We start from the raw sequence: 23,442 nt of genomic DNA, 5'->3' as shown, positions 1-23,442 counted from the left end.
GTGGCAGGTCCATCTGTCACTAGGCGTATGTACAATGCTGGAGCAATGGACCCTCAGTTGAGGTCTCTGGTTGCTACTGTAATACAACAGCACCTGTCTGAGCCTGGGTGAATCATAATAGACTTGTGCCTCAGTTCCCCATCTGTAAAGTGCACAGTGTTACTTCCCTCTCTTTCAGGGGCGTTCAGGGTAAATCCATTAATGTCAGTGTGGCACACGGATGGGGAGAGCCATATAAATACCTAGATAGAAGAAGCTTAGTCTGAATACCCTCAGCACTTTGGTTCCCAGCATATGAGTTGCAGAAGAAAAGCTTCATTTATGTACAGTGATATGCTCCTAATGCTGTCCAAGGGGACCTTATAGAAATGTAATACTGCTGGAATTTCTAGGGCAGAAATGGGCCCAGCTGCAAATGGCTGTCTTAATTAAAATAGTTATTAAAGGCAATATTGAAATGATTAAATTTATCCCCAGGGTATTTTTGCAACACACTCATAACCTTGGTTGCTATCCAGTATTTGGAGCAAAACACCTCAAATTAGATTACAAACCAAGATGTATTGGTTCAGGACAGCTGGGCCTTGCATTGTTGTTCTGTATGGCTGGTCACCAGCCTGCTCTGAAGGCAGCGCGGTTCCAGACAAGGTCACCACTTGTGTGAGGCCAGGAGAAGGGAGCGTTCAAACTTTCGGAGGTCACCCATTCCGAACAGAACTAAATCTTCATCCTCTTCCCCAAAAGTGAAACGTCAGTATTTGTATTACGGTAGTACTTAGAGATTCTACCTGAGATTGGGGCCCTGTTTTGTTAGGCCCTGTGCAAATATACAGTAAAAAACCCTGCCCCAAAGACCTCACAGCCTACTTAGAGGGTGGAGAAAAAGGAAGGCGTATTACTCCTGAGATGAGGCACTGGGGCACACAGGGATGGAGTGAGTTGCCCAAGGTCACCCAGGAAGTCTGTGGCAGAGCTGGGAATTGAGTCCCAGTCCAGTGCCTTCTCACTAAAATCATCCATCCCTTCTGTCTCTGCCCTATGTGGGCGTGGGTAAGGAGATAAGCGACCGTGCAAAATATTGATCCCAGAATATAAGGGGGAACCAAACCTCTAGATCTTCGGGGCCAAGATTCAGGGTTTGAGTGACTTTTTTCAATGTGCTGAGTACTTGGACTTCAGTGGGAGTTGAGGGCGCTCAGCACCTCACCAGATTAACCCCTCGGGGGGGGATGGTCACTGGAGGAAACCGTGACACATCAAACTTTTAATGTCCATATCTCAAATATTGATTTGTAAGAGTGACCCATTCCTCCAAAGGGATGCAATGAATGGAGTGTCTGTCGCTTTGTATGTCGCTTCTTGATGCCTGTGCCTCCCTCCCAATGGCCTTCTCTTCACTGCTAAAAATGTGCATTTTTACCTCAGGGTAGCTAACTTGCATAAGCTTATCCTGAGGTTCAAAAGCCGCTGAAGGCAAGACATGTTAGTTTTTAGCATGAGGTAAGCAGCCCTATACCCCCTCCATGGAGTGACCTTGGCAAGTTCACATCACAGGAAAACTAAAATGCCTGGTTTTCACAGTTTTTACCTCAGGATAGGTCAGGGATGTTAGTTACCCTGAGGTAAAAAATGCACCTTTTTTGGCAGTAAAGACAAGGTCAGCGTCTCCTGTATGGGAATTAGCTGTGCAGCCGTTTTCCTCATGCTGCCTATCGGCCCCACTCTCATCTCACCTCCTTTGGGCTTCAAACAAGCCCATTTGAGTCCTAAATGTAACTGAAAAAGCAAAAAGCTGTTCTCCTCCATCCCTCCTGAGAGACAGGGTCACTTTGCTTTCAATGTTCTCTGCTGTTTGCTGGGAGGGTGAGGTCTTTTGGTCTGCCCATAAATCATCACTTAGACTAATGGGCAGCATGCTGAGCATAGTGTTGTCAATCGCAGGGAGAGGAACTGACTCTGGCCTACAGAAAGGGCGGCAGAGGGTGAAACTGAACCATACGTTGGATCTTTGGCTGGGGCATAATGTCTCCAGCAGCTATGTTGGTAAGCTCTGGGCTGCCCTGACCTGTTAATGTTCTGATAGAATTCGCAGTCCCCTTTTCCTTAGCGCATCTTGGTGACCAACCTGAAGATAAAAGTTGAAGCAGGAAATTCACACACTGTCTAAACTAGTTCATTTCTACAGAGAAGCAGTAGTTGTGTAATTTGTTATGTGCAATGCCACTTCAGTCAATTTTCTTATCTTTTCTCAAATAGGTCACTTGAAATCTAACATTTGGTGCTTTTCTGTTTGCTCATGTCGGGAGTGTTTGTTATAAAATGAACATTCTGCTGTCTGTTCTTCATGAATAAATATTAATGTCCTTTCCTTTCACATTGTTTTCAATCACTTTGGGAACTTATGAACATGCACATTGCCAGATGGCTTCAGATCCAGGCCAGCTAGTCCAGTGTCCTCTCTCTGACAGTGGCCAACTGCAGAGGCTTCAGAGGAAGGTGCAAGAAACCCTGCAGTGGACAGATATAAAATAATCTGCCCCCCAGGTAGTCCTTTTAATCTTTAGTAGTTAGATTGTGTTAAACCCTGAAGCATGGGATTTTGTATCCTTTCCAAAATTCTGAGTGTCTTGTTATCCATATAAATGTCAAAACCTTTTCTGAATGTTGCTAAGTTCTTGGTCTTAATGATATCCTGCAGCAAGGAGTTCCACAGTCTCATGTTTTGTGTGAAAAAGTATTCCCGTTTACATCAGTTTTCAATTTACCACCTTTTTAATTTTGTTGAATGTCCTATTGTTTTTGTTTTAGAGAGAGAAGTTCCTGGTCTACCCTGTCTAAACCATGCATTACTTTATATCCCTTTTATCATGTCCTCTCCTATTTATTTCCTTTCTAAGATAAACAGTCTCAGTCTCTTTTCGTGAGAGGTTTTCCAGGTCCTTAATAATTCTCGTTTTCCTTCTCAGAGCCCCTTCTAATTTTGCAATACCCTTTTTGAGATGGGGTGACTAGAATACTGTACACAGTTCTGGATGAGGCTTCCTTATCATCATAGCATTATGATATATGTATAGATTATGGACGCACATTTTCAAAGCTTAGGTTACCCAACATTTAACTCCTAAATCCGGATTTAGGCACCTAAATAAAAGTGGCCTGATTTTCAAAGGTGCTGAACACTGTAGCTCCTTGAAGTCAGTGAAAGATCAAAGGTGCTGAGCAAATGTATCTCACTGACTTCAAGGAGCTACAGGTGTTCAGCACCTTTGAAAATTAGACACCTAAATAAAAGTGGCCTGAATCTGGATTTAGGAGCTTAACGTTGGGAAACTCAGCTTTGAAAATATTGCCCCATAATCTTTTGTAACCTGAACTTTGACCTTCAGGTTAAAAAAAAAAATAGTAGTGAATGGAAGGAAAGGATCTGAATAATAGTTCACTAGCTGCAGTTTGCCATGCTAGAATTGCAGAAAAGTTATGAGTGCCATGAAAGCTTAATTTAGGATCTTTGATTTCCCTGCTAGTGTTGAGCGTCAAGCCTCAAAAATTATAAATCCAGATCCTCAGCTGGCCTAAATGGTCATCGCTCTGTCAGTGGCGCTATGACAACTTCAATCACCACCTGAGGATCCAGCCCATCTACTGAAGAACCACTTTCTATGTCTCCGTATTTTCTCTGTCCTAGTCTAGTTCTTGCTCAAATGACAAAAAAATTAAAATGGTTTTCAAGTTACTTCATTAAATAGGTGGATGTAGGAGTTGAGCTGAGTTTTTTGTGTGCCTGGGATACAGCAAGCTCGTAATCCTGCTCTGAAAGAGACTTCCTTCAAAACCCATTCAGTTTACAAGTTCCAGAGCTATTGTTCTTGTCTAGATCTGAGCCATAGGGTTTGTAGGATGCAAGGGTTAAGAGACCACATTTTTCTGAACAAAAAGACAATCAATTCTCTTCCCCTCACCCTCTCACCCTCCGCCCCCCCCCCCCCCGGCCCAGCTTTAGCTCCTACATCACAAAGTTGAAGAAAAAAAATCTGCTCTGTTGAGGTCCGAATTTGGTCAAGTAAATAGTGGCCTTGTGACTGATTAGTTAACTGGAGAAATTGAGAGGAATTCATCAAGGGGAGAGGAGGGTTTTAAACGTTTGTTTCAAGACTGAAGCAGCAGAGGATCCTACCTCCCATAGTCCAACTGTTTGTCTTAAATGATCATTTTAAAGTTTCTCCATGGCTCCCAATACAATTCTGTTACCTTCTTTTGAAGAGCCACCTCCTACTAGGAAAGGAGGTTTTGTTTTTGTTTTTGCTGGACCCTTGAATGGTTGCTTAAGAGAAGTAACTCTAGGTTGCATAAATAGAGCAGAGGGAGAAATTAAAAAAAAACCATAAAGAGAGACCGCATAATACATCTTTCGTTCCTTATGGTTGTTCTCCACTTGCTCATTGTGTCTCCACATGGTTTGAGCAGAGTGTCTCTCCTGTCTCCTTGAACATTGCACTTTGGAGTCAAATGAATCTTTAATTGCTAGCGCTGAGATCAGCACAGTGATAGTTTAAGATGTGTCTGAGACCATATTTGCGGTGAATTTAAAAATAAACTTGAGCAGGCAAAATGTGACGGGATTTGTATTTATAAATAAGACTAACTGAAGACAGTCTGGGGTCTTAAAAACCAAACCTGCTGAGTTTGTCAGCTTGTTTTTTCCTCTTTGTTGGTGAACAGCCTACGAATCCCATTGGAAATGACAGTAGCACCTCAAGTACTTACAGATACAAATTGCCTGTTGTAATGTGATCAAACTTAAAGGGAAATCATAATGAGAAACTCCATGCATGGGATGAGCTATCTTGCTGTTTTGAACAAAAGCGTCATCTTGCCTGCATCTAGCTTTCAACAAGAAAGGACAATTTACTGTTCATTTCTGTATTTCAGTAACCGCTAGAATCGGAATTCAGAACCCTATTGTGCAAAGTGCTGTACAGACAGACCATCCCTCCAGAGAAACGTTTACAGTCTAAATAGACAAGACAGACAAAGGGTGGGAGAAGGAAATATCATCATCATCCCAATTTCACAAATGGGGAGAGTGACATGGGAGTGAAGTGACTTGCCCAAGTCACATAGGGAGTCTATAGCAGAGCTCAGGTCTCCCATGTTGCAGCTGAGTGTCTGAACCGTAACCCACTCTGTCCTCCCTCATTCTTGTTTTAAAGCTAGAGATGTTGTGTAATAAACACAACTTTTATCAAATGTTCTGTATGCATGACTGACTATAATGTGCTTCAATGAGAGTAGAAAAGCATTCAACATAATACAGTAGAACAGCAGCACAATGCTACCTTGTATTTTAGCCACGTAGTGCACAGATAAACACTAGCTTTGAGGGCAAATATTAGGTGTATCTTTTAAGGCATGGGTATAATATGATGCAATAAAATGATCATTGCTTGGTGTTTCTAATTAGCTGAGCTGTGCAACACTGCTTCCTGATTATGCTCTGTCATATGAAGCTGATAGCTGTCCGGTATGCCATGTCCTTGATGGTATAAAAAAATGTTTGTATCTTCCCTCCATCAGGTTACACTCTAGATAATGAAAAGCCCACAATTAGCAGGATGTGTGTGTAAATATCTCCTTTTTATAAACACATTAGGATGTTCAGCACATGATGGAAGATCCATTAGCAAGCTAAAGAAGGCACAAGATTTAGGATTTTGGTGAGTTGATAAACACCATTTCCAAGTACCAGCGTAAGGAGTTTATCTTCCTGCGTCCCAGCCTTCTGTCTCTAGGTATTAGAGGGGGATTAAATAAAGCATTCAGAGTTCAATGCAGTTTCACTATTGTTTTCCTAACCTTAGAGCTACACTCAGTCACTGTGCAGATATGGATTGCACTACTTTTGTACTAACCAAGGAAAAAAGTCATCTGTCCCTAGACTGAGCAGAACAAACATTCTTAAAAACTTGGGCTGCTGAGGATTTTTGTGGAATAGAAGCCTTCTGTAGGGGGAGCAGAGACAGAAGCAGCGAACTCTGGAAGGGCGGGGAAACTGCCTAAACGTTATGGGAATTGGAAGCTGTTTTAACAGGACGTCAGAACCTATATTTACCATCATGTAGGTATCGCTTTTAAACGTGGACTTTCTGTGTTGGACTTGCTGGATTTCTTGGAAAGCTGTGTTTTTTAGCCATTTAATTTCTCAGTGTAGTGAGCAACTGAGTTGCATTTTTGTTATTAGGTACTTTCTAGAGTTGTGCCCTGTATAGAAGGCTTTGGGAGCAGGGGGTGCCTGTGGGGCTATGCAGAAGTTCTGTGCCCTTGTGTGATTGGTTGTGGGAGGAGCAATTACATCATTTCCTCCCCCCCCCCCTTTTCTCCTTCATTGATCTATTTTGAAGGATTCTGCTCAGTGTCTGAGCATGATAGTTTGGATTGCTGAGTTCTGGTGTTCCACTTCTGAAACATGAATAACCTTGCATATGTTGTACTGAGACTAATATATCCTCATAATATGGTGTAAGACCGTTTAATAATGCTCTGAGCATTAGATCTTCCATAGCACTGTCTGAACAGTTAGATCAATGAGGTTACTTAGGGCCTGATTGTTCTAGTCTGTCTTACCATGAATAGAACCGTATTCTATTGGTGGTTTGTAGAGTCCTCCTAGAGTAAGGTATTACTAGACATGAGTTAAAAGTATCCAAGTCTGACCCCTTAGTGAGCTTGTTTTCCTGCTGTGATCTCTGGTTTGCAAATCTCATGAAATCATTTTTACCCAAACTTTCTAAAAACTCTGGTTTCCCCACACAGCAACCTCAAGAATACTGAGTGTATTGCAAAAAGGGGGACGCTCCGTTTTTAGTCCTTGGTCCTGGATGTGCTGAGTGGTGTGTGTGAAACTGCATTAAAACTTTAGATCAACATGAATTCCTCTTTCTCAGTCATCAAAGGGTGTTCTAAAGTCCAGAGCTGTGTGAAATAGACCATCTTGAGTGCCTGCTGCTGCCAGCCTCCCTGTCCTTTCCCTCAATGTCCATCTCCACAACCCCTTTCTTCCTTGTCTTATTCCTCTTCTGTTAACTCATCCCCACCTTGTTCTGTGTGCTCTTGGCCCTGATCCTGCAGTCTGCTCAGTGTGGGTAGACCTGTGCACTAGTATAGAACCTCACTAAGATTATGTCTGCCTATCAGTCGTACTTCTATTGTCCACATTACCACAGTATGCACCTCGGAATCTTCATGTGTTTATCTTCACAACACTCCTGTTATCCCCATTTAACAGATGGGAAACTGAGGCACAGAGAGGCTAAGTGGCATGCTCAAGATCACAGTCTATGGCACTGTGTGGCATCAAACCCATCCTTCTGCAGTAATTTGAGCATTGCACAAGTGCAAGGGTCTTCCCATGGAGATTAACCTGCAGGACCGGGGCTTTTGCTTGTATGTTGTATCTTTTCCCCTAGCCCTTTGTCCATTTTGCCTATTTAGATTGTAAGCTCTCCAGAGCAGGGGTTGTGTGGTTGTACAGAACCCAGAGCATTGGGGCCCTAATCTTAACTGAGTCCTACCCCAATGCCAATAATAATAAATGGGTCTATCTTCTCTGGCTTTTGTCTTTCAGAGTCACGGTGGGTCCACGACAGAACTTGCCTCGTATCACGTTAAAAGGCACTTTCCAGGGGGCCAAAGTTGTCCGTGGCCCAGACTGGGAGTGGGGTAATCAGGATGGTAAGGATCGTAGTTCCACTCCCCTTCCCCTCCCCTACACACACAACCCCCCTTCTTACAAAATCTACTATAAAAACAGTTTGATACCAAGCTGCTAACTGCAAATGCACACTACAGCAGGGAACGTGTTGGAGCTATTCAGATGCTACTGATGTGTTTTTTTATTAATAGCTCTAATTTAGTATGTGTTTCCTTGTATTTATTCATTTCTGTGGCATCTCTCTCCTATCTGAGGCCTGGTCTACACTCCAAACTTAGGTTGACATAAGCCATGTTAAGTCGATCTAATAATGTATGTGTCTACACTACCAAGTCCCTTTCACCCATCTAAGTGGCCTGTAAAGTTGACTTCTGTTCTCCACCTCTGCGAGAGGCGTAGCGCTTGATGCGACACCCACGGGTTGACCTGGGGATAGTGTAGATGCTGCGTTGTATAATTCGAATGAATTGGCCTCCAAGAAGTGTCCCACAGTGCTCTGCTGTGACCGCTCTGGAGAGCACTTTCAACTCTACTGAATGTCAGCCAGGTGTACAGGAAACAGCTGCTCCCCTGTTAAAGGCCCGGGAACTTTTGAATGTTCATTTCCTGTTTGATCAGCGTGGAGACTGGAGAGCTCGCCAGCACAGCTGATCGTGGAGACTCAAGGCCGCAAGCGCTCTCCAGCATGGAGTACGCAGGAGGTGTTAGATCTTACTGCTGTGAGGGGAGAAGAGTCTGTGCAGGCAGAGCTCCGATCCAGCAGAAGAAACGCTGACATCTATGCCAAGATTGCATGGGGCATGGGAGACAAGGGCTACACCAGGCACATGCAGTAGTGCCACGTGACAATAAATGAGCTTCAGCAAGCGTACCAGAAGACAAGGGAGGCGAACAGTCTTTCTGGTTCTGGCCCACAGACATGCCGCTTTTATGAGGAACTGCATGCGATTCTCGTCTGCGACCCCACCACGCTCTGTGGATACCTCCCAGGAGCCCCGGGTGACCTCTGGCAACAACAAGGAGGACATCGTTGAGGAGGAGGAGGCGGCGAGTGTGAGGCAGGCAAGTGGAGGATCCATTTCCCCCGACAGCCAAGAACTGTTTTTAACCCTGCAGCCCATCCCTTCACAGGACCAGTTGATGGTGGAGCATGATGCTGGGGAAGGCACCTCTGGTGAGTGCACATTTCCAGTCAAACTGTAGGGGTTACATGCTATTATTTATGTTTAATCTGAACAAAAAAGCAGATGTACTGGGTATCGGTGGCCACTCCAGCTACTCAGAGGGTGCTCTCCGAAAAAGACTGTTTTATGTGCACAGGGATGGCCTGGGAATCCTCCATGGAGACCTCTAAGAAGCTTTCATGGAGGTACTCTGCAATCCCTCGCAGAAAGTTTCTTGGAAGGGCTGCCTTATTTCATCCACCATGGTAGGACACTTTCCCATGCCACTCCAGTATTCACTCTTCTGGCATCATTGTAGCACGCAGCATTGCAGCATAAGGACCAGGTCTGTACCCAGACGCTTGCAACATCAGCTCCCTTGCCACCTCTGTTACGCTCAGGCGAGTGATATTGCATAGGGTCACCTAGGGGAAACGGGAAGTTTTCAATGCTTGCCCTTAAGCTGCAAACAATTCAACAAGTAATCCGCCTCCCGTTTGGTGAAATCTGGCTGTCACAACCACATTTTCCCCAAATGTGCCATAGTTGTGATTGGAAGGGATCACCGGGTATTGCAAGCAGCATTTGAAAAAAAAGGGGGGCAGCTTCCTGTTTGTCTCCCTTCCCCCCCAACCCAGTGCCGCTTTTGTAAAAAATACTAACTATTTGGGGGGGGCTTTACACTGGTGCCTGTCCTCAAGAACCATCCAGGTTGCTAGGGAAAAGGGGTTTTTTCCTCACGTTCCAACCTGTGATCCCAAGGATGTCTTCACAAAAGCAGCAGCACAAGGCCTCTCGCCCATGCCTCGTGGCTGGAGCAGCAAACAGACTATTGCAGTAGCCAGCGGTTGTGATTATGTTGTGGCTTGCAGTGAAGTATATTAAGGGGTGGTTTTTTTTTTATTATTTTTAAAATTAACCTTGCACCAGAAACCATGTATGCACGGTCCATGCTACCCTTGTGCTTTGCATTCCTTGCAGCTGAAATCTTGTCCATCAGCACATCCTCCACACCGGGACAGAGACTTTCCCAGATTAGAAGGCGGAAAAAGAAGACTTGGGAAGACATGTTCAATGAGTTAATGCATGTCTCTGAGAGTGACAAGACAGCGCTTAAAGTATGGAGGGAACAAGAGTGTGCCATGCAGGAAGAGATGCTGCAGATTATGAAGGAGCAGTCAGACATGTTGAGGCATCTGAGGTTCAAGAAAGGCAGCTGGCTACTACAGTTCCTCTGCAGCCAATGCTGAACCTGCTGCCATCATTGCCGAGTTCTACATCCTCCTTCCCCAAATGGCCTATGAGGCGGGGAGGGGAGAAGTTCAGTATCTCTTGCACTCAACACCAAGGGAGGGTACAAGGACCAGAAGGCGCCTGTTCCCACACCTTTGATTGTTGTTGCAGTTCATCTGTAAGCAAGCTTTCCTTGTGTCTCCCCCCACAGGGTCATCAGCCCTTTTGCCCCATTGCTTATTTTATCTTTGCTGTCTCTGTGTGTTTGTGTGCATAATAAAACTTAACGTATTGAGAAGAAAAGGCTCTTTATTCATTCAACACATGGTGGTTGGTGGGGCTGGAATTTACAGGGGAGAAAATACAATGGAGGGGACAGTTTTGTAAGGAACAATACAGATAAGTCGCATTATTCTGGCTCATTGCTGAAACTGGCTTTCAAAGCCTCACAGAGACACAGAGCCCCTTGATTTGCTCTTCTTATTGCCGTGGTGTCTGGCTGATCAAAATTGGCTGCCAGGCAATCTGCCTCAACCCTCTACTCTGCAGAAACTTTTCTCCCTTTTGTTTCACAGATATTATGGAGCACACAGAAAGCGGCAATAACAATGGGAATATTGCGTTCACTGAGGTCTAATCTAGTAAACCAACAACGCCAGCGACCTTTTAAACGACCAGAGGCACATTCCACCACCATTCTGCGCTTGCTCAGCCTATGGTTGAACCGGTCCTTAGTGCTGTCCAGGCTGCTGGTGAGCCATGGGAGCAAGGAGTAGGCTGGGTCTCCCAGGATCACGACTGACCTTTCAACATCACCAATGGTTATTTTGCAATCTGGAAAGAAAGTCCCTGCTTGCAGCTTTCTGAACAGACCTGTGTTCTTAAAGATGCGCACGCGTCATGCACCTTTTCCTGACCATCCCATGTTGTGTCGATGAAACAGCCCTTGTGATCCACCAGCACTTGCAACACCATTGAGAAGTACCCTTTTCGGTTTATGTACTCTTTGGCAAGGTGGTCTGGTGCCAAGATAGGGCTATGCATTCCATCTATCACCCCACTGCAGTTAGGGAATCCCATCGCGGCAAAACCATCCACTATGTCCTGCCCAGAGTCACTACCTTTCTGAGCAGAAGTCTGTTAATGGCCCTGCAAACTTGAATCACAACAGATCCCATGGTAGGCTTACCAACTCCAAATTGATGCCCCACTGACTGGTAGCAGTCTGGCGTTGCAAGCTTCCACAGAGCTATCGCCACTCGCTTCTTCACTGTCAGAGCGGCTCTCATTTTAGTATTGCTGTGCTTCAGGGCTGGGGAAAAACTCTTGGCCCATTTCCTGGAAAGTGGCCTTATGTGTTAGCAAGTTCTGCAGCCACTGCTCATCATCCCATAGCCGCATATTAGTGCGGTCTCACCGGTCAGTGCTTGTTTCCCGGGCCCAGAAACGGCGCTCAACCATGTCAAGGTGATGCATGACTGTCACCAGCAACTGCGAATTGCTCCGCTCTGTCTTCCAGCAAGGCTGTTTGCGTGGCATCACTTTGTTCTGCACAGCGGCTCCTGTACCGGCTGTGTAAATACTGCAGGATAAGGTGCGAGATGTTTGTAATGCTCACAACAGTGTACGGCTGAGCGGGGTCCATGCTTGTCATGCTATGGCATCCGCGCGGGTAACCCAGGCTTGCGAAAAAGGCTTGGTTCGTTTGCCGTTGATTTCAGGGAGGGGGAGGTAAGTGCACCATGGGAGGCTAACGCCATGTTCCCATAACCACCCACGCCAATGTTTTGGTCCCATAAGGCATTGTAAGCTCAACCCGAAATTCCACTCAGCTACGTGCACTGTGGGATAGCTACCCACAGTGCAGAGCTCCATGGGTTGATGCAAGCCCTGCTAGTTAGGACACACTCTGCCGACAGATGAGCATAGCGTGGACACGCAAGATCGACTTGCTTAAGTCGAAGGCTCTATGTTGACTTACATAAAGTCAACTTAACTTTGTAGTGTAGACATGTCCTAAGTGACACTCAGGTATTCATTCTCTTGCCACTGAGGGCAGGACAAGAGGCAATGGGTTCAAACTACAGCATAGCAGATTTAGATTAAATCTCAGAAAAAACTTTCTAACCATAAGAACAGTAGGACAATGGAACAGACTGCCTAGCGAGGTTGTGCAAGCTCCTTCGCTGGAGCTTTTTTAAAGGAGGCTGGAGCCATCTGTCTTGAATGGTTTAGACACAACAAATCCTGCATCTTGGCAAGGGGTTAGACTTGACCTTTATGGTCCCTTCTATCCCTATGGTTCTATGAATATATACTCTTAACCCGCTGGGAAGTAGGGCAATAATACTGTACCTATTTTACAGAAGAGGAATGCTGTGGTACCCTTGCACATTTATATCAGGCTGCAAATTTACGCAACACTTCAGACTGTAGAGAGACACTCTGCCCCAAGGAGCTTACTGTCTCAGTGGAAGTGACCGTTTCTCCCTGATGATAGTCAGGTTTTCTGTTAATCCTTTTCTCTCCTTTATGGTGCTACGGTCCTTCATCTAGATCAGTGGAGACCGCTGTTAACAATGGTCAGTGGTGAATAGCCTCTGCCTTCTATATGAATTGAAAATGCGGGAGTGAGGTGAGCGAACATATTTGTGACTGTCTCTGGTTCTGCCCTAAATATAATCATGATCTATTATGGGCCTGATCTGAAGTCCGATGTCAGTCCTTCCACTGATGTCATTTGAGCACTATGCAGTAGTTAAAGAATCTTTCCTGTACATGCATGTTCCAAAGCCCTGTCTGTGACAGTATTTACAGCTTGTTTCCCCTGCATGAATTAGCTGTAAAACTTTCTGGTTGAGAATAACTTCTTTTGGTGGGGACCAGATCTGGGCCAGATTCTCAGCAGGTGTAACTCCGCATCACCCCCATGACTTGAATGGAGTTGCATACATTTATATCAGATGAGCTCCTGGCCCTCGGGTTTTAGTTTCCTAGAACCACAACAATTACATATTTTGCTGTTCGGGGCAGGTTAAGTGTAAATAAAGGTAATAAATCCTGTAAACCCTGTCAGAGGACACTAGTGAGCTGGGTTAATTAATCTCACCGCCCCATGTGTTTTATTAGGGCATTAGCAGCCAAGTGTGAAGTTTTCTACTGTAATGATCTCACTTTTAATTTTGCTTTGTGGCTTCTATCCCATCCCCTGCTGCCTGAAACCCTCTAAAGGAAATTAGCATTGACTGCCGCATAATTTGCTGATTAACCAAATGCTCCCCTCATGCCGGACTGAGCTCCTCCAACCTGATCTGGGCTCTGGCAGCTGTGTTGGCTGTTTGACCCCCTGACCCTGTTATTGATTGTCTTTCTTTCTACCTCAATCTGAGCCTAAATGCCCCTGAAATGAAATCCGGGTAACTGCCATCTCCCTGCTTTATAGTGAAGGATCTGAAAACAGATGGACTAGGGGGAAGGAAGGATGGGTGACTTTTATCTAGATCCCTGCTGACATTAAGAAATGCTGAATGCTATTTGTCACTTGTAGCTGTGTTCACATTGGTCAGGGTCCAGAGCACCTGCTGGGTTTTGTGTGTCTGTAAGTGCCAAGCGCACCTGTGGCACTGTATTCATGAACAACAAACAATACCATTGGGGAGCCCTCAACCCACCAGAGGGGTGTTGGAGGGAGAGGTTATTTACCTTTACCAGCCTTTCGCTCGCCCGTTGATGGTTGTCTTGGTCCAGCTGCGGAACTTGCATATTTTTGCTCCCGGTGTCCCTGCCTTCACCTCTCCCCCAACTATTTTAACAAGGCTTCATGCCCCACCATCCTCTTCGGCCCATATCTCTTCCCCTCTGGGCACAATAGAAGTTGTGTGGGGAGGGTAAGTCTCTCTCTCTCTCTCTCTCTCTCTCTCTCTCTCTCTCTCTTGCTCATCTTGTTCACTCAGTAACAATCTCTAAGCCACCCCAATGGTGAAGCAAATGCTCCTGTTTCACTTGCCCAGCCAACAGCTGTCTTTTTATTTAAATCTTTAAAGCAGGAAGGATTCCACTGCCTGGACAGAATTCTCCTTCACTGCCCCTTGGAGAGCTCTCAACTTCCCCTCCTCCTTTTCCTCTGCCCTTGCTCCTCAGAGAGCCGAATCCGGCGAGCCCGGGACGATTGCCTTCCCTATTGTACAGCGCAAGAGCTGAGGCACAGAGACATGAGTGGACTTGCCCAAGTTCACCCAGGGAGTCTGTGGCAGAGCTGGGAATTAACCCCTGAGGTTTAATCAAGTGCTGCGTCCACTTGTTCAGTGAGGCCTTTATCCTCAACCTGCCACTAGTGTGTTTAATTGCCTCTCGTGTGCTTCGTTGGCAGCTCAGAATGCTGTCACCGATGTGCCGCGGCATCTCTCCACTGGGTTAGTGCAAACTGCTTGCTCCGCAAGACGCTGGCCCTGCTCAGTGGAGGGGAATGTGGATTGGATGCCTTGTCCCTTCTGGGCTGACTTTTTTTGCATCGACTGGAAAAGCCTTTTGGCAGATGAAGATTGTGGCTAGGGGCCACCTCCTAATCTTAAAGGCTCTTTCGGGCTTAGCTGTGAAGGTTGCATCCTGCAGACACTGTCGGCAACCGATATGAATTGCAACTACTGAATATGGACGGCCTGGCTGTCAGTTCAGTTGTTCAGCTCACTGCCGAAGAATGGGGCTGTAGGTGTGACTCACGTGCTGAGCTGCTTGTCTCTGCTATTCGTGGGGGAAGATTTTTCAGAGGCCATGCAGGGGAGTTGGGCACTCCATTCCCATTGTAAGTTGGTAGGAGCTGGGAGTCAAATTCTTAATTCTGTCTTGAAAATCTCCCTCTTAATCAGTGATGGAGTGGACTGGGAACGTCCCCTGGGCCAACTGGTCCTCTTTTACGTTGCACAGTTGGCTCTTGTTACGGGTGTGTCATAAACGCAGAAGGCAGCACTGCTCATCTGAGGATTTCCAAGAGCCTCGCAAACAATTAATTATAACCTCAGAATCGACCCTGTGAGTTAGGAAAGTGCTACTGCGCCCATTTTAGGAAGTGGTAAACTAAGGTAGGAGATTTGCTCAAGGTTACACAGTGAGGCAGAGCTGGGAACAGAACCCCTGAGTCAACTCCCTATCCCTTGATAGCTCACACTGCCTCTTGAGAGAGTGTGTTTCCTGTAAGCAGAGCCATAAATACTCGCCTAATCTGGGGAAGCTTGTTCATACCCTTCAGCCTCCACACCTGTAGGGAAGAGGACCGTGAAACAAAGCTTGTCATTGTTTGCTTGACTCATGAATGATAGGAGAGAGCAAGAGAACTGGGTAGGAGTTGAAAGAACTGCCATGTTCCTACCTGGCCACAGCGTGTCGCCTTCGCACTGTGCATTGTCTGTCTAGACAGTATTTCTACGGGTCAGGGAAAGTGGCTTTTTGAAGGATCCTCTTGTAGAGTGTGGCTTTTGCCCATCCATGCTCGCAAGTGGAAAGGTTCTCCAGCATTCATAGAGCCTTATGTAATGATTCTCTCTGAGCCAGCAGAGACTGGGGTCTGTAATAGCTCAGTTTCCCGTTAAAAATAACCGTGCACTCACACAGTGCCCTTTGCAACATGAAATGAGATTGCAAAGCTCAAGATGGAAAAACATAAAGGTGCCAGGATAATTGCAAAGTCTCTTGATTTTTCCCTTCTTCCTCTCCCCCAAAAGAAGGGATAGATGGTTGTGGGGTTCCGTGCTGTATGCAGCCAGCATGCTTCCCGCTAGCAAAGCGCGCGTTTGCGTCGGTGGTGTGGAGTCAGCCTGTGGGCTCCCAGAAAGAGCCCTGCAGAAATCCTACCCAAACCCTCACATGCAGAAATCTCACTGCCACAATCTCTCCCTCCTTCCCCATGCCTAGTTAGTGGCTTTGTGCCCACTGTTCTGTGGTATTATTTTATTGGAGAACTGACAAGTACATTCATTTGTTTTGGCCCCACTTTCTTTCTTTCTCTCTTTTATTTAAAATTAAAATGCCACAGAAAACATAATTTATTTTTTTTTAAAGATGAGGCTAAAAACCCAAGCCCTAGTCATTTGGAATCATTTAAAAACATCCCCGGTGCACTTTTTGCATAATGTAGAGGTCTTGATCCCCATGTCCAGGCTAAATTCTAGTCTAGCTAATTACATTCTGCTGATATAAATCTCTCCACGGATTCAGAACTAAATACAAAACTCACTCTTAAGATGAGCATTCATACAATAGCCATCTCAGTCTCATCACTTTATAGAAATTTAAAAAACACTAACTTCCAGTCCATTCTTGCTGGGCTAGAACAAGAGATTCTTGTGATTACTCCTCAAGGAAGGTGCTCACATACCATGGTGATGGAGATTTAGATGGTATTTTATCATCCCTTCCTGACCTAAACTACTGAATAGGGAAAGATGTGGTCTGAATATGGGACTGGGAGCTAGAAATGTCAAATTATTGCTTTGAAATTCACTTCCTTTGTAGCCTTGAGCAGATCATAGAAGCTCTTTTTTGCCTGTTTCCTTATCCATAAAATAGAGATAATACTAGCTATTTCCCTTCACAGGGAATCAGTTAATTAACATCTCTGGAGGACTGTAGGTACGCTAAGCATTATTAGTCAGTGAGGCTCTGGTGTTATGTCAGACAGTGAACACCTGAGTGGCAGGCGAATATCTGTGTATTAAGGCTCTGTGGGAGTGTAAGTTAGCTGGTTCTTATTTCTCTTTTTAAATCAGGTGGTGAAGGTAAAACCGGGAGAGTGGTGGATATTCGTGGCTGGGACGTGGAGACTGGCCGCAGCGTGGCCAGCGTCACGTGGTCTGACGGCACCACAAACGTTTACAGAGTCGGGCACAAGGGAAAGGTGGATCTGAAATGCATTGTGGAAGCATCTGGCGGCTTTTACTACAAAGAGCATCTCCCAAGACTAGGTACGTGGCATGTTGACTTTAGAATATGGGACTGCCGTAACACTTGGTCATTGTCAAACATGCCTGAGCATCTCTCACTAAAGCCCATCCTGATTTGGCAGAGAAGATTGAACAGCTAGGTGCATAAAGTTTCCATGTAACACATACCATTTAAACAATAAAGGGAGTCGAAAAATGGGTTAGTCGGGTAGCCTGGTTCTCCAGTGATATGAGAGTACTTGTCTGTGGACATTTGGTTTGGATACCAAGTCCCATTGGCAGGAAAGGTACATAGAGGCCAATTATTTGCTTGTGTAAATGTAGGAAACTCTCTGGGGCATGTCCGTTACCTGAGCAGAGAGTTCAGCGTAATGGACACTTTGCTAATCCAAGGCTTCTCGTCCTTCCAAGCTGTAACGAGGCAGCCAGTGCTCCTGTGTTTGGAGAGCCTGAGCTGCGTAGTCCTGCTGCACTGGCATGCTGGGGGGACTGTGGCTTGAGGGAGGTTTTGAGAATCCAGCACCCAAATACCTGCCCTAACTGGGAAGATAGGAATGTAGCCATGGTAACGGTGATGTCTAGTTCAACACCGTGCCTCAGCCTATCTCCGCTTCCAAGGCTCTAGGGAAATGAGTGAAGGATAATATATATAATATATATGGAGATATACCTATCTCATAGAGCTGGAAGGGACCCCGAGAGGTCATCGAGTCCAGCCCCCTGCCTTCACTAGCAGGACCAAGTACTGATTTTGCCCCAGATCCCCAAGTGGCCCCCTCAAGGATTGAACTCACAACCCTGGGTTTAGCAGGCCAATGCTCAAACCACTGAGCTATCCCTCCCCCCAAGGAATCAACACCGAATCAGTTCTGAAGCCTCAAGGTTTCCCCTTAAAGCCCACTGAGGTATATATAATCCAGGCGTTCAGGGCCCAATCCTGCTCCCCTTGACATCAGTGGAAGGATAGCCACTGGCTTTGCTGGGGGTAGGATCAGGCCCTCACAGGCTGTGGTCCAAGCATCAGGGAATGGAAGGGTTGGGCAGGGAGTACATCTGGGCAGAGAACACGAGTGAGACCCTCCATAAAGCAAGCTCTGCACTTGCCTATGGAGGGAGCCAGTCCTCAACAATGAGCAGGTATCTGCCAAAGAGTAGGTGGGGAGATGGTAGTTGGTGGAAGCAGATGTGGGAGTTGGGTGTCACCAGGGGGGCAGCTTTTCAAATAGATTCCTTTCCATAAGGGACCAAAATGCCTTGGCAAGAGATGCCCCCTTCTTGACTTCTAGTATTATCCAGTTAGGGCCAAATCCTGCTCACAAAAGTAATCCCATAGACTGCTGTCCCACAGTGTGCATGTCCATGCCTGCTTGAGGAAAGCAAGAAGGATTTTTGGCCTTAATGCTGTCCTATCTCCCATTCATTGGGATGTTAGAAAGGAGCAACAAATACAGATGCTTTACTTTGTGTATGTGTGGGGTCGTTCTTCTGTTCAGGAAAGCCTGCTGAGCTGCAGAGGAAAGCAAGCACAGAGAGGCACCCCTTCCAGCATGGGGACAAAGTGAAATGCCTGCTGGACATTGACATCTTACGAGAGATGCAAGAGGGGCATGGTGGCTGGAACCCTAAAATGGCTGAGGTACAGTTATTTCCGCTCACTGCTGCCCTTAGAGAAATTACTGGTTGCTTAGGCTAAGAAATGACCAGAAACTGCGTGTGTATAACCTATTACCTTCTGTTCTAAATATATAGTATAGCGCAGTTGTATTGTTTAGGTGCCAGAACACTGGAGTGAGATGATTATTTCTAGGTGCATATAAATCTGTATTGCAAGAGATTTGCCATACCTAGTCTTGCAGATTCGAAGAGCTTGATCCAAAGCCTGGAAGTCCATGCAAAAATTCCTGTTGATTTTCAGTGAGCATTGGGTCAGGTCCTTGAGGGTTGGGCTCCATTCCCTTCTCAGCTCTGCTGTAATGTGCGTTAATGCTAATGGCAGTTACATGAGGTCCCCCACTGGATGAATTATCCCTATATGTGGCTAAGATTTCCCTGTCCGTATGTTCCTGTTGGCGCTTAGCTGGTTCTTTAAATCTTTGTTTTGAAGCAGCAACCCATGTGCTGTCATCAGTTGTGTTCTAAAGAAGTTCAGACAGTAGATCCAGTGGTGTAGATGAAAAGTAAATATAAATGAGGTCTGTTAGTGGAATAATTAGGGTAATTCAAGGGACCATTTCTCCATAATGGAAGGAACAAGAAAGCTGCAGAAAATAGCAAATGCTGAGGGAAATGTTGTCATTGCAGGAGAATGGGGCAGTCATTTAATAATAAAAGAAAAAAAAATTAGATGCCTGATCTTGCAAACCCTTAACTCTTACTAGTAATTCCTTTCTCACCTGAGTAGACTCAGTCACTGGGATTAGCTGTGTAAAGGGTTTACAGGACTGGATCACTGGCTCTGCTCCTGGCCGGGGCCCAGCACTCTGCAGCTGCCCGCAGCTTCTAAAAAAATCTCACATGTCTCGCACCCCCAGAAAGGGTGTCTCGCACCCCCAGGAGGTGCGTGCACCCCAGGTTAAGAACCACTGCACTAAACTGATAAGATCTGCATTTTACTTTAATTTTAAATGAAGCTTCTTAAACATTTTAAAAATCTTGTTTACTTTACATACAACAATAGTTTAGTTATCGAGAGAGTCCTTTTAAAAATGTTGAAATGCATTACTGGCACGTGAAGCTTTAAATCAGAGTGAATAAATGAAGTCTCGGCACACCACTTCAGAAAGGTTGCTAGACCATCCCTCACAGGTGTCTGTCTAACCTGCTCTTAAAAAAACTCTGAAGATGGACATTTTAATGCGAAATGCTAAATTAATTGATTGATTAATGGAGAGATCCATCTTTTCCCTGCCCCCACAAATCTATTCACTTGGAATTTAATACGTTGCTGAGGTCACCAAAAATAGGTAGTCATCCTTCAGTAAATTTACCATCAGACCACAGAGAAGATAATGCAGGTCTCTGAGCAATGTCACTGTCCCATTGGACATTTGCTGTGGAGCCATAACACCTCTACTGCATAAATGAAAAGCACTTGGAGCCCTGACTGTGGGGACACTGCATCCAGGTACCTAAAGATAGGGGAGGGGCGAGAATCAGCATGAAAGAGGCTGCATGCCTACACACTCACAGCACTAAGATCTGCTCAGTCTGAGTCCGTGAGATGCATTCAATGCAAGCCTGGTGAGAACAGATACAATTCCATTCCAGTTTGAGTCTGAAACAATACTTTGCTTGTTTGCTTAAAAAGAGGACATAAATAAAAGTAGCAGCCTTGAAATCAGAAGTCCGGGTGAACAATTTTTCCCCAATGAATACCATCTGATGGCAACTCAGATCATGCCTCTGCATCAGCCAGTGCTACGCAGCTCGACAAGGTCTGTTGTTTAGCAAACAGTATCTTGGCTGGTTCAGCGCCTGCCCGTTAGGGTCCTGGTCCCTGACTAGAGCTCCTGGGTGCTGTGGTAATACAAATCATTATTAATAGTTAGGCTAACCAGTGAGCGGCAGATCCTTGGCTGGTGTAAATTATCCTAACTCATCAATATTTCTTTCTCCTCTTTCCATATTTAAAGTTCATTGGCCAGACTGGGACCGTGCACAGAATCACTGACAGAGGGGATGTCAGAGTCCAGTTCAACAGCGAAACCCGCTGGACTTTCCACCCAGGAGCTCTGACTAAGGTAAGTGCTGATGTGGGAAACTGGGCAGAACAACAGCTGTGCGCAGAATGACAATGACTGTGGCCCCCTAGGATGTGACATAATTAGTCTTGGACAAGTGCCAAAGAAAACGCTGCTAGACTAGAGAGAAAGGGGACAGGCTTAATGTCTTTCCAGCCATCAAAGCTAAGAAAATCCTTGATTTCTAGCTCTATAAGCTCTTGAGAGAGTCTGCGAAGAAGAAGTTGGAGTTCAAAAGGAGGGAAAACTGGTAATCGGAAGGATGTGATTTTTAATGCCCATCTCCTACAGAAGGATGCTAACATGGATGAGGGAGGCATAGGTAGTGTGGGGTTGGTTTCCCCTCTTTTACAGTGCGGCTCTTCGAACCACTTGCACAGATTTCTCCAACAAAAAGGTTGTGGGTAAAAGGCAAAAATAACGTAGGGTTTGTATTTACCTAAATAATTTGGACTCTGTCAATAACTAAGCTGAAAAGTTGTTGACAGACAAAATCTCGTAACAACTAGGGCTTGAGCCTGCTCCTATAAGAGCTAATGGGAGCCAAACTTCTTTTGACGTCAGTGGTCATGATCAGGCCTTTAATGGATTAAAAGTTGGAGGGGAGGTGAAATGGTCTCCCTGTCACATCTAGCGAGCACCTTCTCTTTCTTCTTCAGATTTGTCCTTAAAGCTGATCTGCAAAAACTGGGTGGGGAATTGGGTCTGAGCATGGTGGAGTGTGTTTTGTTCAGTTTTTTTTTTTTTTTTTAAAGGCCTAGAAGGTCTGGTTTTGTTCTTGCTTGTGTCAGCATGAGCATTTCAAGCCTTGTTTGCCCGTGGATGACTCTGGAACTGGACAATTAGTGAAATAATGCGGGAAGAGTGAAAGCTGAGCAAATGGGGGGAGGAAGGGAATTTGTAGCTAGACTATTTCAAGCCCTGGGTGGGGGGTGCAGTTGTTGGTTTGTAGTTAGTTAATATTTAACTCCAGTGCCCAGTTAATGTTTTAGAGAGAGGATGTCTCTCCTCCTGACCCTTTTCAGTTTATGGTTTATTGTGAATACACCTTCCCTGAGACACCAGGGAAGACCAGATGTGACATGCCTGATACTTGTCAGGTTAAAAAAATCAAGCAGGAAAGAAATTAGCCCAATTTTTAAGAGATCCTTTGTAGCTCACCTTTAAATCCCACCTCTTCCCATGATCCATCCATTTTCTCATCAGAATTTCCCCCTCCCCTGTTAACCTCTGCCTTGGGTTTTTGTGCGTGTCTGTTGTTTGGGGCCAGTGACTGATGGATTTAATCCTGTTGGATAACTCCCTACTCTTCGAGTGGCCCCGTTGACTTCAGTGGGGCTGTTGGTCAAGAAAGGGTCTAGCCAGTGCTCATCAGGGTAATCAGAATCTGCTCATTAGGTTGTTGATTTTGGGACCAGCAGATATTCTTTATCAACATATGTAAAGTGTAGACATATGGGACTATCTGTGTGTGTGTTTGATTTCTAATAATGAGATCAGAGGCCCTGATTCAGGAAGGTAATTAATCACATGCTGAAATGCTTTCCTGAATCAAGGTCTGAGTGAGCAGTGCAAAAAAAATTCCCTGCTGACGTTAGTTCTCCATTTTAAAACTGACTTGCTTCTGCAGCAGTGATGCCGCTTTCTGCGTCGCTTTCTCTGAGGTTCTGTGTTTTACTGGCATAGATGATGTCTGCCAGAAGCGAGTTTGAGTCATGTGCCTGAGAATTCGCACTAATCACATTTTATATTTGCATGCGTGCTTGCGCTAGTGCTGCTCGTCCAATCAGGGAACAAGAGCAACACCATGTGGTTTATCTGACCAGTTGCACCTAATCAGTGACTCTGATGTCTGGTATGAAGTGCTTGCGTGTCCCCTGGTTTCTAGGGAAAGTACCCCCTTGTCACCCTTCCTGGGCCATGCCATTGCCTACGCTGCTGTTGTGGCATGCCTGGCCTCTCCTTGTCCACAATTTTTCCCCTGGTGTGAATGAGTCAGGACACAGCAGCTTTACTCATGGGAAAGGGGCAGTAGCCCTCTAAATTGCATCTCCATTCCCAGGGGTGCTGCCTGGGGGCAGTTATTTAACTCTATGTTCGTCCCATGCAGCACTCTGCTTGTCAGGAATCCGAGGGCCCTTTGTGGGCCTGAGAAGTGGGGAGGTGGCTGTAAGCGGACAAGTCCCAGTGATCACCGTTAGGGAAGCTACTGGGGGTTTTCTTTTTAATTAAAATGAACCCCCTGCTGGACACACACAGCCCAGGAGAAGCTGATGAGCCTCACCCTCCAAGGGAGGACCTGTATGAACAGTGCAGCCACAATGGGGGGCTCCTGCTTCCTTGCACCTGTCTGAATGCCACGCAGGCATGTTAACCCCTCGCTCATCTTCGGCAATTCCTTCTGGTTGTCTCCTTCAGTTGCTTCTCTCTTCCCCACACGTTTGCTGTGCCTGTGTGTCTTGTCTAGGCTGCTGATCTTTAGCTCTTCCTGGCTTCCGGCAATAACACCTAATCCTTAGCAAGCACCTGTCATCGCCAAAGCACCTGACAAACTGGAACTAACCTTTTCTTTCCTCTTGCTCTCTTGACTTCACACGCTTTCTTGCTGCGTTCTTCGGTCACTTCTGGCTTCCCTTCCCATCTCTGCCTGAATGCTCTGACAG

At 45.7% G+C, this 23,442-nt stretch overlaps 1 protein-coding gene across 12 annotated transcripts in view; it reads left to right on the top strand.

Moving 5' to 3' along the window:
• MIB2 (MIB E3 ubiquitin protein ligase 2) overlaps positions 1-23,442 on the top strand; it is a 106,326-nt gene that overhangs the window by 55,322 nt on the left and 27,562 nt on the right. For 11 of the 12 annotated variants that reach the window (XM_065575255.1, XM_042852846.2, XM_008167293.4 and 8 more), the window contains 4 exons: positions 7,622-7,728; positions 16,866-17,060; positions 18,533-18,675; positions 20,672-20,779. In XM_065575255.1, the coding sequence (XP_065431327.1) occupies positions 7,622-7,728; positions 16,866-17,060; positions 18,533-18,675; positions 20,672-20,779 (553 nt within the window). Of the gene's footprint in view, positions 1-5,954; positions 6,116-7,621; positions 7,729-16,865; positions 17,061-18,532; positions 18,676-20,671; positions 20,780-23,442 lie in introns of those variants that run through there. The other variant, XM_042852848.2, reaches the window with a different exon arrangement.

Source organism: Chrysemys picta, chromosome 21, assembly GCF_011386835.1.
Source record: "Chrysemys picta bellii isolate R12L10 chromosome 21, ASM1138683v2, whole genome shotgun sequence".
NCBI lineage: Eukaryota > Metazoa > Chordata > Testudines > Emydidae > Chrysemys > Chrysemys picta.
This window is presented reverse-complemented; position numbering and strand designations above follow the sequence as displayed.